The sequence below is a fragment of the Sphaeramia orbicularis genome, chromosome 4, assembly GCF_902148855.1.
Source record: "Sphaeramia orbicularis chromosome 4, fSphaOr1.1, whole genome shotgun sequence".
NCBI lineage: Eukaryota > Metazoa > Chordata > Actinopteri > Kurtiformes > Apogonidae > Sphaeramia > Sphaeramia orbicularis.
This window is the reverse complement of record NC_043960.1, coordinates 4,219,402-4,234,095: the sequence shown is the minus strand read 5'-3', so window position 1 is coordinate 4,234,095 and position 14,694 is coordinate 4,219,402. Positions and strand designations below refer to the sequence as shown.

General features: G+C 37.1%; 1 protein-coding gene across 1 annotated transcript in view; it reads right to left on the bottom strand.

The window, feature by feature from the left end:
• Positions 1-2,232: 2,232 nt before the first annotated feature.
• kank3 (KN motif and ankyrin repeat domains 3) overlaps positions 2,233-14,694 on the bottom strand; it is a 67,876-nt gene continuing 55,414 nt past the window's right edge. The window contains exons 7-12 of the mRNA XM_030131384.1: positions 14,536-14,626; positions 13,598-13,817; positions 11,875-12,017; positions 9,028-9,228; positions 5,309-5,410; positions 2,233-2,822 (exon numbers count right to left, since the gene is read on the bottom strand). Of these exons, the coding sequence (XP_029987244.1) occupies positions 2,760-2,822; positions 5,309-5,410; positions 9,028-9,228; positions 11,875-12,017; positions 13,598-13,817; positions 14,536-14,626 (820 nt within the window). The 3' untranslated portion in view covers positions 2,233-2,759. The remainder of the gene's footprint in view (positions 2,823-5,308; positions 5,411-9,027; positions 9,229-11,874; positions 12,018-13,597; positions 13,818-14,535; positions 14,627-14,694) is intronic.

Here is a 14,694-nt window from a genome sequence, read left to right as displayed (position 1 = left end):
TGAATTTGAAGACATGTAAAAAATGACCATTTTTGGAGCACATACTATAGCCTCACTACTTGGCCACTGGAGGGCGCTGGTGACCATTAACGAAAAGGTTTGAAACATCCTGAAATAACTTGGAATGACTATTTGAGCAATTTCCAACAGTTTTTAAGTGAATTTGAAGACATGTAAAAAATGACCATTTTTGGAGCACATACTATAGCCTTACTACTTGGCCACGGGAGAGCGCTGGTGACCATTAACGTAAAGGTTTGAAACATCCTGAAATAACTTGGAATGACTCTTTGAGTAATTTACAACAGTTTTTAAGGGAATTTGAAGACATGTAAAAAATGACCATTTTTGGAGCACATACTATAGGCTTACTACTTGGCCACTGGAGGGCACTGGTGACCATTAACGAAAAGGTTTGAAACATTCTGAAATAAGTTGGAATGACTTTTTGAGCAATTTACAACAGTTTTTAAGTGAATTTTAAGACATGTAAAAAAAAAAAAAGACCATTTTTGGAGCACATACTATAGCCTTATTACTTGGCCACTGGAGGGCGCTGGTGACCAATGACATTAAGGTCTGAAACATCCTGAAATAACTTGGAATGACTATTTGAGCAATTTCCAACAGTTTTTAAGTGAATTTGAAGACATGTAAAAAATGACCATTTTTGGAGCACATACTATAGCCTTACTACTTGGCCACTGGAGGGCGCTGGTGACGATTAACGAAAAGGTTTGAAACATCCTGAAATAACTTGGAATGACTTTCTGAGCAACTTACAACAGTTTTTATTTGAATTATAAGACATGTAAAAAATGACCATTTTTGGAGCACATACTATAGCCTTACTACTTGGCCACTGGAGGGCGCTGGTGACCATTAACGTAAAGGTTTGAAACATCCTGAAATAACTTGGAATGACTCTTTGAGTAATTTACAACAGTTTTTATGTGAATTTGAAGACATGTAAAACTGACCATTTTTGGAGCACATACTATAGCCTTACTACTTCGCCACTGGAGGGCGCTGGTGACCATTAGCATAAAGGTTTGAAACATCCTGAAATAACTTGGAATGACTATTTGAGTAATTTACAACAGTTTTTAAGTGAATTTGAAGACATGTAAAAAAATGACCATTTTTGGAGCACATACTATAGCCTTACTACTTGGCCACTGGAGGGCACTGCTGACCATTAACATAAAGGTTTGAAACATCCTGAAATAACTTTGAATGACTTTTTGAGCAACTTACAACAGTTTTTAAGTGAATTTGAAGACATGAAAAAAATGACCATTTTTGGAGCACATACTATAGCTTTACTACTTGGCCACGGGAGGGCGCTGGTGACCATTAACGAAAAGGTTTGAAACTTCCTGAAATAACTTGGAATGACTATTTGAGTAATTTACAACAGTTTTTAAGTGAATTTGAAGACATGTAAAAAATGACCATTTTTGGAGCACATACTATAGCCTTACTACTTGGCCACTGGAGGGCACTGCTGACCATTAACGAAAAGGTTTGAAACATACTGAAATAACTTGGAATGACTTTCTGAGCAACTTACAACAGTTTTTAAGTGAATTTGAAGACATGTCAAAAATGACCATTTTTGGAGCACATACTGTAGCCTTACTACTTGGCCACTGGAGGGCGCTGGTGACCATTACCGAAAAGGTTTGAAACATCCTGAAATAACTTGGAATGACTTTCTGAGCAACTTACAACAGTTTTTATGTGAATTATAAGACATGTAAAAAATGACCATTTTTGGAGCACATACTGTAGCCTTACTACTTGGCCACTGGAGGGCACTTCTGACCATTAACATAAAGGTTTGAAACATCCTGAAATAACTTTGAATGACTTTTTGAGCAACTTACAACAGTTTTTAAGTGAATTTGAAGACATGTAAAAAATGACCATTTTTGGAGCACATACTATATAGCCTTACTACTTGGCCACTGGAGGGCGCTTGTGACCATTAACGAAAAGGTTTGAAACATCCTGAAATAACTTGGAATGACTATTTGAGCAATTTACAACAGTTTTTAAGTGAATTTGAAGACCTGTAAAAAATGACCATTTTTGGAGCACATACCTTAGCCTTACTACTTGGCCACTGGAGGGCGCTGGTGACCATTAACATAAAGGTCACTACTACTACTACTCACAATTTTTTCTTTTAAATGTAAAAAAAATAAAAAACAAATTCACCAGCTTTTATTTTATGTAAATATGTTTATTATAATATATATACATATTATATATATTTATAGGAACATACAAGGCACAGACTGTTAGTGCAGCCTATCAAGGCACAGAGATTCACAGAGGTTAACCAGGGCAGGACACAAAGGAAAGAGTGGAGGGCAGCTAATAATACTGCTGCTTGTCTGGACCACCGGCCAACCCCGGGGTGCCGGTTTGTATCTGTATCATACACCACTGCCCTTAAATATATTAGTGGAGTGCAAATAATAATAAAAGTACGGCCTCATCTTCTGTCACAGAGGAAAAACTGGAGACCTTAAAGAGAAATGCTTAGAACTCATATTAGTCAAGTATATGATAATTATTCATGACTTTTATGGAAAAATAATATTCTCATATCAACAAGACATATAAATGCAAGACACACCATATAGCAATATATAAATACATATATTTAAATTGATTCCAGTGGAGCTTTTCCCAGCTCAGATCCAGTTGTTCAGTTATGTTTGCTCCTCCTCCCGGCGGTTCTGATCCGGTCAGTCTGAAGGCCAGGGCTTTTGGGTAGTAGGAGGACTCCGTGGCTGAGCCTTCGGACTCCCCTGGAACACACAAGACAGAAAAACATCACTTCACTCAGGGGCGTCAAAGTCATTTTAGTTCAGGGGCTACATTCAGCCCAATCTGACGTCAAGTGGGCCGGACCAGGAAAATAACAGCCTGATACCCTAATAGTCTGATTAGGTTCATACTGTCAACTAAAACTTATAAAGAACTTATAATATCTGTCTGACATGAAAGAAAAAGACATCTTTACAAAGATAATACCCTGTAAATGACAACTTTTTCTCAGTGTTATAGTGCAATAAAAAAAATTTAACATTTACAAACTGTTATTTCACAAAAAAGGTGTGAATAACCTGAAAAAAAAAATGAAATTTTCTAAGAAAAAATAAGTGCAATTTTAACAATATTATGTATGCTTCAACTTATCATTTCTGTAAAGCCCTTTGAGATAACCTTGTTGTGATATTGGGCAATACAAATAAAGTTGAATTGAACTGATTTGAAGTTGAATTACATGTATATTACAAACAATGTACGCAAACATTTGGTAAAAGGCAGAATATTGTTAAAATTGACTAACTTTTAGAGTACATTTCTACAATATGTCTCCGCTGATTATTAACAAAACTTGCAGATCACACATTTAGTAACACGCAGAAATTGTAAAAAAAAAAAAATGCACATAATTTTCTTTAGACATTTCAAGTCATTTACATTTCACTGTTAATGGATAGTTTGTAAATGTAAATAGTTTCAGTGTAATTTTTTTCACATTAGACCAAGAAGAAAATTTGTACTTGTCATTATTTATAGAATATTATGTTATTGTTTTACTTGAGATCACGTAGATTTGTATCTGGCTCTTGAACTAAAATAAGTTAATAATTTTTGTATTTCACAAATTCATCCCACAGGCCACATGTTTGACACCTCTGACTTAACTGTATCATGTTAGAACCAGAAATGAGTTCTGAATGAGATAAATGTTGCATTTTCTTTGTTCCGAACATTAGATGATCAATATTTCGTCTAGGTTTTACTGCATTGTCCCTGATTAAATCTTTGAGAAACTTTTCAATGATGGTTGCATAAAACTACTGTTTGCCACATTTAGTCAAGAAAAGGTTAAAAAACTGTGAAGCCAACATTAGATTAGGTAACGGAATGCTGAAATCCCCCACTTTATCCACTGTTATGCTTGTAAAATCAAATTAGTGGCTTTTTTAAATTTAAATGAAGTATTTTTTATAAGCTGACGGTACCATGTCAGGTTGGTTCAGAACATTTTTTAAATGATCTAACTTCACTAAATTCATGTAACACAGCCAGATAAGACACTTTTATTGGAATACTGCTGCCTGATACAAGATCTACATTCAGAGATACTCAAAACATTATTAAGATTTCACAGGGTCTGATTGTGTTTTATTTCATCAGAAACTTCTAATGATGAATGACTAAAACATTACACATTCATAATCAGTTATAAGCCTTAATTAGTCCCACACGGAGAAATTCCAAATTTACTGCAGAAAGGCACACGAGCAAAAGAAGTGTAAAATCAAAAATAAAGACAAATCAAAAAAGTTGTATATACACTACCTGCCTTTTTTTTTTTAAACTCTGTTTTATACTCTACTGTACAGTGCCCTTGAGTGCCAAGAAAGGTGCCTATAAATAAAACGTATTATTATTATTACTGTTATTATTATTTCCAGCTGTGCACATGCTGATCATGCCACAGGTTATTATTTCTGATTATGGGTATTTTATTTCTGTAGTAAAACACCCATCTTTATATTTTTGACAGGCTGAGGTACACAGGAGGTTGTGTGGCCCATAGGGGGCAGCAGTGCACCTCTATTGAGTGCAGCCCACACCCAAACTAAAGCCCTGCTGTGAAACGGATCTACCACTTTAAATATTACAGACGTTGCTCACTGTACAGTTATGTTGTGAGTGTGACCTACGCTGACTTCAGTGTTTACAAGTCACTTTTACAGCACAGCAGTTTCCAACTTCACAACTTGAGATCATAAAACTTGTTATCCAGGATGTGCAATGTCAACTTCACATGTCGGTAGATTATTCACTATCTCCAAGCAGTTAAAAGACGAAGGTGTACGGACAGATAACCGCTCGTTTTGCACATAATTCCAGATTTCTGTAGTGTTTATCAGTATGTCTTATTGTACATTTGTCATTTTAGATACATTCAGTTTGTGAATCGGCTTCCTCAGACTATGACGGGGCTTCAAAAAGTTAATGGATGACGAACAGTTGGAAAAAACAGTAAGTTATGATGTTTATTTTTGAACATATGCTCCATTTAGGTGAATACACTTCAGCCTTTAAGTGGATGTGTGTAAAACTGAAGCCCATGTGATTTAAATCATGCCATAATATGTACTTCTTCCACAAATTTTTTGAAGCCCCCTCGTATTTCCCCTCTTAAGTCTAAATAAAGCTTGTATCATAACACTGTGAGTGGAGTGGGAGGCGAGTGTTGGCGTGGACGTACCACAGTGGGCTGCGTCTTGGCGTAGTTCATGTGGGCATAAAGGAGCACAGCTGTGTCGTTGTGAGAGGCTTCCAGTGCGATGGACAGAGCGTTGCTGCCGTCCTGCAGAGAGAGAAGACAGAGTTGGGGAAAAAAATAAAAAAAGGGATTATTGACCGTGAAAACACGAGATGAAGCCTGCGACACGAACATAAAACAGCGAGCTTTAGACTTTGAGATGGCCCATGTGACTGACAATACACAAGGCTGTTGGTTCTCCAGTCGTCTTAACACTGTTGCTCTGTCTGGATGTTACATCACTGTCATGACAGATGGTGGAAATAATTCTCATCATTCAATTGACATCAGTGATCGGCCAGTAAATAACCAGCACAATTGGATTACCCTGCATCCTCAACACGATGTTTTTTAATATTTAATTTGAACTTTTTCACACAGACATATAATACAACAGTGTATTAGGCAGAAATGGCGGAAGAGGGTGTGTAAAAAAAAAAAAAAAAGCAGGGTGTGTAATATTCCGGTGAGTGTAAAAGCGACACGCAACGGCATCATGAGCCTCCTGCTCATACTGTATTCTCAGCCGAAAATTAATTTGCGCTTACACGACACGGGGTTGTTGAGAAACATGTAAATAGTCCAAACACTGGCATTTCAACATAATAATACCCATGACAAGGTAAGAGAACAATATATTGATAATTAGCCATATTCTTGGCTGTGCTTTTCAAAAATTAACCAAGCAAATCACATGTGTACGGCTTGCTGCCTAATACACTGTAGTCAGGGCTGGGTGATACGGGAAAAAATATGTATCACAATGATTTTTTTCATATCAGACGACATTGATACGTATCACGATTTAAATCAAATCACTATTTTTGTCTATTTTGTTATATTTTCCGTTATCCATAAAAGTTGTGAAGACATAGAGACAGAGAGAAAGAGAGGGGCGCGGATCGCATCTACTTAATTATTACTTAATTATTGATTGTTCTTATGTCTGTCAAAACATGAATGAATGAATGCTATTGACATTGTATCAAGCATGTCTCATATTTCTATTAAGGAAAAGTTATATCACTATTGTTTTATTGCCCAGCCCTAACTGTAGTAAATGGCGGTGTAAATGTCACACCTGACATTACCGTGAATGTTTGCAGAGCTTAAAAAAAAAAAGCTAATAAGTTCAATCATTTCAGCCCGCAAAAAATTGTCAGGTATGTTTTCTTTTATGAACTAAAAAAATAATAAATACATTTAAAAAAGGGAAGAAAAAAAAACTCTCAGGGGAAGAACAGTTAAAACACACAATTTCACAGTGATCGCATCTAAAGAACAAATGACATAATACTGTAGCATGACTCAAACATAGGTTTGGACATCATCCAGTGACGCAGAGAAAAGTCCCCATATTTTTGTTAAGAGTAACTCAGTGATTTCTTCAAACCAAAGTGAATCTGTTCCATCTTAGAAGCAGAAACCATTTCATTAAACCATCTCTTGAAGCATTGAGGTGATGAGATGTGGAGTTTTCTAATATTAGTTTTTTTTTTAGCTCTGACTGTGTCCGTTTATAATCTGAGGGAAGGCCTATTGTCCTGCCTGTTTTTAAATTTGACTTTCAAACACGTCAAAGATAAACCCAGGGTATATTGTGGTTTTTTCTTTTTTGTTCCATGTGGATCCAGACAGTAATCTTGTTCATTAACTCAGCCACCTAATGTGTCTGGCTACCTCTTCTGGTGCCTCATGTTCACGTTTTGTCACGCTGTTTTGTATTTTTCAAGGGCAGAGGGGATGTGTGTGTCCAAATGTTTTCCCACCCCCCTTTCTTGTCCAGCTGTGCTTCAGTGAAACACAATCCAGGAGCTGCCTCTACTGAATATCCAGTTCTTTCTGGCCCAGATGTGAGCGCTCACATATCCGTCTGCCGGGCCTTTCCTTCAAGGACTCAGACCGGTTGACTGTGAAACCACTGTGAAACTAATTAATAAGAAAGAAAAGTCTAATTCCTGTTTCTGGAAAAGATGAGCTGAAAATTAAACCGATTCGTGACACATTTTAAAAGTAGGTCATACAAGTTGTTTGGTGATTAAATGTTAAATTTTGTGGATCTTTTAGAAAACTAATAGTTGGTTGTAGCGTTATGTGGGTCATGTGGTGGAATACAGCTGACTGGTGCAAGACTCTGCAGGGAAATGAGTCTGAAATCTGCAGTTTGCTCCTCTTTAATTCATCCCCGGGGCCTTGTGAGAAACCCAGCAGATTGTGTTTTCTGTAAACAGCACCGGTGTGAGTGGAGGACAGACGAAACTAATCTAATCATGACTCTTTAGCTCTTAGCCTCTCTTTAAAAAATGAAGAAGGAAAGCAGAGGAAAGCGCATAGACCAGGTTCCCATGAGGAGGAGTTTCCTGAACACAGATTAAGCTGAATCCCAGATGAGAAAGTGCTCCGATGTTTTTAGCAGCGAAAAGATCCGACAGTTGGCGTGAGTGAAGTAAGGGGCAGAAAATTTCCTTCAATGCACGGAGCAGCAAAGTGGCTTAGATAATATCTTAGATTATCCACGATGGATCTGTCACAGCCAGGCTGTTTTAAGAGCAGCTACACTATACGGACAAAAGTATGTGGACACATTGAATTCAGGTGTTTCTTTTCTAACAGGCCTGGGATACAAAACAATAATGACAAATATAGTTTTATATTGGGATAAACATCATTGCATTGGTTACTTTGGTTTAAATTGTTATGTTTGTTTCCAAAATGTCCCAGAGATGGTTTTGACTTAATTTCTCTCAACATTGATTTTGTTTTGTTTTTTGTCCATGAGCATGATTTTAAATGTTCTACTGCTAAATTTCTAAAATATTTTGCATGCTCTGCCTGTAAATAATCATTTTCTATCACAACTAACCATCTACTTTCTTCATATCTCACTGAGGAAGAAAAATCTCTGATTAAACTTTAAGGAAATATTGATGTTTTTATCTCAAATCAGCATGAAGGGGACATCTTACAGCTGTTGACATGATGTGTCCCAATATTTTTGTCCATATAGTTTATAAACCATATAAATCATAGTCATGGATAAAAAAAAAAATACAATCAGTGTTGAGAAAAATTAAGTAAAAACCATCTGAGACACTTTGGAAGCGAAGAAAACAATTTAAACCAAACTAACCAATGCAATGATATTTATCCCAATATAAAACTACGAGGGCTGTTCAATAAGTTCATGGCCTCACCCAGAAATACTGGTTGTTATAATACAGGATGTTACATTCTTTCATGATGGGATAGTGATGCTTGAACATCGATGGACCAAGTGCATTGCTGTAAATGGAGATTATGTTGAAAAATAAAATATAAATTATCAGTCTGTGTTGTTCTGTTCTGGGTGAGGCCATGAACTTATTGAACAGCCCTCGTATATTCTGACATTAGTTATTATTGTTTTGCATCCCAGACCCCTGTTAGAAAAGAAACACCTGAATTCAACATGTCCCAATACTTTTGTCCAGTTTTTCCTCGCCATTGTCACCAGTCACAAATGTTTGCTCCTGGAGGATTCTGTTGGGTTTCGGTAAATTGGCTTGAGAGTCTGGTTTTGACCGGCTTGATATGTAAAGGGTCATGAGATAACTTTTGTTATAATTTGGTGCGATATAAATAAAATTTGATTGATAGTGTAAGTGTCTTAGATAATATCTTACATTATCCATGATGGATATGTCGCAGCCAGGCTGTTCCAGGAGCAGCTTGACGATCTCAGCTCGTCCGTGTTCGCTGGCGCACATCAGAGCCGTGGATCCCTCGTCATCCTGCACATTGACGTCGGCGCCGCACTCAAGCAGCGCCCGCACCATCTCCTGCCGACCGTGACTGACAGCGAGCATCAATGCCGTCTGGCCCGCCTGAAAAGGTAAAAATAAATTAACTTTGAGTGTATTTTTAATGCTTTTATCATTAAGATGCAGCAAACACATTCCATTTAAACAGGAATAATGTGAACATGGAGTTTTTATTTACTGAGGAGCAGATTAAACAGTTTAAATCGTAAACCTTAGTCTTTTTCAGCATCATTTTAAAGCTGTACGGTCTAACCTGTCTGTTACTGCTGAAAACCTACAGGGTAAGTAACATATTAACCTTCATCCTACCATGACAGTTTACATACAAAACTTACCAAGTGGGGTCTTTTATGACCCCAGTCTTATTTTGGATGCAATTCAGTATGAATTGAAAAAAATTGTCATGATATGTCACTTAGTCAAATAGTTAGTATGCAGCAATGTAACCAAAGTATAAAAATACATTTTGTAGTGATGTTTATTGTGAAATGGTCAATGGAACAATCAACAAACAACTAATCTGACAAATGCTTGTGCAGCAGTATATCGAGCAGGTCTACCTCTCAAAGCCATATTTCACTGTAAAGGAAAAGAATATCATGTTACAGATAGATTATTACAGGTAAGTATGTTAGAAAACATATGTGTCATCAGACACATACTGCCAATTTGGGAAAAAAATGTTGGGGTCATCCATGACCCCGGACACTCAGGCCATCATAACAAGTTCAGTTGATGTGATGATCCAAAACTTTTTACAATACAAACACTGGATGACACCAAGGAACAAACTCCTGAAACCATGAATAAATGTTTCAGTTTAACACACAATGACACACGAAACAACATCTGGGGTCATAAATGACCCCGCTTGGTAGGATGAAGGTTAAAGTCGCGTATGACTTTCGTGAATAATTTTTCATCAAATCTGTAAAACCAGAGTTGTAGCTTAAGTATGACGAATCCGTAAGTCTTTATGTGAGCACTCACCTGAATTCCTCACGTTTAACAATTTCAAAGTCTACTCCATTTGTTTACAAACAGAGCTGGTAGGTCACTCAGGCATTTTCGGAAAATTGTCACAACGTGCATTGTGGGAAGCGGAACTACACGTAGCCGCAGTATGGCCGCAGCGGCAACAAACATGGAAACGGCTTCATTGCCTACCGCCTACTGCAGCTGCGTGTAACTCCGCTTCCCACAATGCACGTCGCAACAATTTTCCGAAAATGCCTGGGTGACCTACCAGCTCTGCTTGTAAACAAATGGATTGTTTATGGTGGAGTAGACTTTGAAATTGTTCACCGAGAAAAGAGATTCAGTTGCATAATCACAGAAAGACTTATGAATTCGTGATACTTAAGCTATGACTCTGGTTTTACAAATTTGATGAAAATCTGATCACAAAAGTCATGCACAGCTTTAAAGAGCCTATTAGTTATTATAAGCAGACCTTTCCTCACTCAACCCAGATTATCATTCAGTTTCAGGCAGTTCAGGGGCTGAAATTAGTGACGTAGACGCCCTGGAGGCTGCAGCTTTCCTTCTGCTAAGCCCCATTTACGAGACAACATGGAAAAGGCAGAGTGTATTACTAATATAAAACCAGGAACATTACTAAAAAAAAAACAAAACTTTGAAGTCATAAAAACTTAATTCTCAGAAGCTATTAAGTCCTTTTACTTCCACAGTTACAGAGTGTACATTAAAATAAATGAGTTATGTCATACACAACACAATTATACAAGTCAGATGTTTGATAATGTTTACCTCTAAACTTAAAAGAACAGAAAAGAGTATGATCTAAAGTCTTGACTGAGAAATTGCATTGCATGCCTTGAGTTCCAATAACAAAACAAGCACAGGTAATTGAATTCATAGCCAGTGATTCTATAAATTAAAGGTCCAGTGACTTGGCACTAGGACAACCTGTCAGGCGCAAATGCGTATATAAGCTGATTAGATCAACCAAAGTGATAAAAACCACTGGAAAGTCAACACATTGGCACAGATGACTTGGGTGTCACGTTACTGAGCATGTTCCTTTAATCAAATCACAACTTGAACCAATTATTCACAGTCTCCGGCTTTGACGGGAATACACTATTACAACACAGGAAATGCTCGTAACACTGAACAAAATGAACAAGGAGTGGCATGAATTTAGTTTGACTTTTTCACCAGTTGTAAGAATAAACTTGATATCTTTGTGAAACTCATAAAAGTACTGTTTGTCACATTTAGTCAAGAAAAGGTTATAAAACTGTGAAGCCAACATTAGATTAAGTAAAGGAATGCTGAAATCCCCCACTTTATTCACTGCAATGCTTGTAAAATGAAATTAGTCACTTTTTTTATTTAAATCAAGCATTTTTTTTATAAGCTGAGGATACGATGTAGGGTTGGTTCATAACATTTTTTAAAACATTAAATGATCCAACTCCACTAAATTAATTTACCACAGCCAGATAAGACACTTTTATTGGAATACTGCTGCCTGATGGAGATCTACGTTCAGAGATACTTTATGAAACATTACACTTTATTAAGATTGCACAGGGTCTGATTGTGTTTTATTTCATTTAAATTCTCAGAATGCTTCAAACTAATCCAAATATGAATTGTCAACCCAGACCGACCCAGTACAGGGCAGCTAAAGCAACGCAAGTGGTGATGAAGATGATAATTATGAAGATGGTGGTGACTTGCCTGGCTGGCCTTGGCGTTGACGTTCCCGTGACTGAAGAGTTTCTTCACCACAGCCATGTCGTCCTCTTCCTTCACAGTGGAGAGGGCGGCCAACATGATGGCCGTGTAGCCCGCCTTGTTCTGTTTATCCACACAGCACACACCTGGAGGGAACGAATGTTTAGAACGGCACAGTATTCATCTCACCACTTAAGTCATTTACATCTACACTTGAAGGAGTGATATTTAGCTTTTTTTTTTTTTTTTTTTTTTTTAAATGGAATTCTTCATTTTCCAACATTTCCCTGTGGTCTACATGAACTGTAAATGCTATACTTGGGTCTGAATTCTTCATTAATTCAACTCCACAGGTCCATCTTCAACCCTATTTCTGAGTAATGACACCAGAAAGATGGTTTTGAGCGCTGGCCCTTTAAATGCAAATGAGCCACTTCAGGCCCCGCCCCCTCTAGGTTGTTGGCTGTTCTGCTCTGTCCCGTTCAACCAACAACTGAACATTTTAGGTAATAGGCTCAAAGTTTGGACATATTTTAAATTTTTACTACAACCGCTGCTGCTGATAAACAATTATGTCGTACTCGGAAAAATGTTCGTTGGAAGTCTTGACCTTATACAGTCGCAGAAAAAAATCATTAGACCATCAAAAGTCAACGAAAACAATGGTTATGCAATCAAGTACTAACTCCTGTGTGTATCATGTGACTAAAACAGACAGAAAAGAAAACATGGATGCCTAAAAGCACTGGTTTTGTCGGTACAATGCCATTGATATTGATGGAGGGTCAAAACGCGGTATTCGAAGTCTCTGACGGGACATTTTAGAGACAATTTGACAGATTAGTGTTGCCAAATGACCCACATATTTAAATTCATTTTTGCTTTAGTTGGACCATAAAGGATTATCCAAAACAAGGAGCTACTTTATATTGAAATAAATGTTGGGATGGCAATCAATTAAAGTTCACTCTCTGGTGGGAAATTACTGTGTTTTGACCCTGAAAGAACTGAAGTGATTTTGGTTATTATCAAGAAAACATGTTAAATGGATAGATATGAGCTCTGAAATTAAACTACTATGAGCTGTTTTTGTTGTTATCGTCATATTTGTCCACACAAATGGACCTGTAGTTGTACCAGGCATTAAAATGAACAAGAAACTGAAGAAAACAATGGTGGTCTAATCATTTTTTCCGTGTCTGTATGTGCAAATGTCATGACAACTAGTTACAGACATGACATAAATTAAGTAGGAATTGAAAAAGTTCTTAGAAATCCACTCGATTTTTGCCAGAATTAATATAAAGATAGCTTTGCAGCACCTGGAGGGTTCAAATTCAAACTTTATGAACTATTAGGGTCCAAATTACACAAATCAGTGAACCAAAGAATAATAAAAGTGAGTTTAACAAAATATGACCCCTTTAACACAGAATCTGCAAGGTTCTACTTAATTTAACGACTGTAATTACTGAAGAGGTTAGCAGACACTTAAACATGTTCCCCATCAAACACCAGGATCCTCAGTACTTCCTGTTATTTTGAATTTTGGTCCAGTTTTGATCTTTTTTTTCTCCACTTTTACGACTCAAATTTGGTTAAAACTCTTTGACTCCTGCCTACCGTCGTGTCCCTGATTATAAACAATATACACGAAGCAGAAAAACTAATCATCTAGTTTTTTTAGGAGTTGATTATTCAGCCTTGAAGACTGGTGGGGATTTACCTGTGTCCAGCAGCAGCCCCACTACGCCGAAGTTGGAGTGTGAGACGCTGTAGTGGAGGGCTGTGTTTCCATTTCCATCGGTCATGTTGACTACGTGTTGGAGAAGCATCGCGGACACTTCAGAGAACGCCATCAGGTAGTCGGACACTCGGGACGGCTGAGCCATCTTGGCACTGGAGATGCGGAACCACTCCAGCTGCACAGTGTGAGTGCTGGACAGCTGAATGTGAAGGGAAGTAATTATGAACACATATTTAACTACAGTTTGTCTATATTATTCTCACACACTGATGTTTGTAATCAGTGTATTTTACATAAGGGTCAGGTCAAGGGAACACACATCTATGAGAAAAATCAAAGTTTCTCTTATCCTGTTCTGTATGCCCTCATTTTTTAGCTTACTAATGTGATGTAGAATAAATGCTTGTGTTAAAAGTATTTGACTTGTTTTTTTTGGACACATTGATTTTTAAATAATAATAGGATCAAGAATTGAAACTGTGTTACTTTAAATCTGTGTCAATAAGTGCAAAAGTTCAAATATATTTTCCTGAATTTTGACATCAGTGTAGCTTTATATGTTATTTAACACATCAGAGGCAAATTTAAGTGAATTTCCTGTGGGATCCGCATGTTAAGCACTTTGGCATAAACCTTGTCACAATCAGTGACATTTTGATGAAACCGTGTTACCGAGCACATTTTAAAAGATTTTAGGTCAAAAATGTTATTTTATGCAATCATCATCCTTCCTATGTTTAAGTACTTACAAATACCTACTGAAATATGGAAGACACATTGATAAAGGTTATATATGTACAAAGTCAGAGCCCACTGAAATGGAACCATGTAACCGTGTCACTGCTTGACCTGACCCATAACTCAGCTGAGGTGTGTTTTAATAATGAAAAGACTTAAAGAAGCATGCAGGGACGCACCACTTCCTTACTCTTCAGTGTTTTGACGTCATCGTTCAGGTGGTTCTTCAGAATGAGGCAGGCTTCACGCATTTTTGAGCTCAACTCAAATCTAAGACAGAAGGAAAAACTTTTAGGAAATTCTTCTTTTTTCAGTTTACATTGATAAATAATATAGCA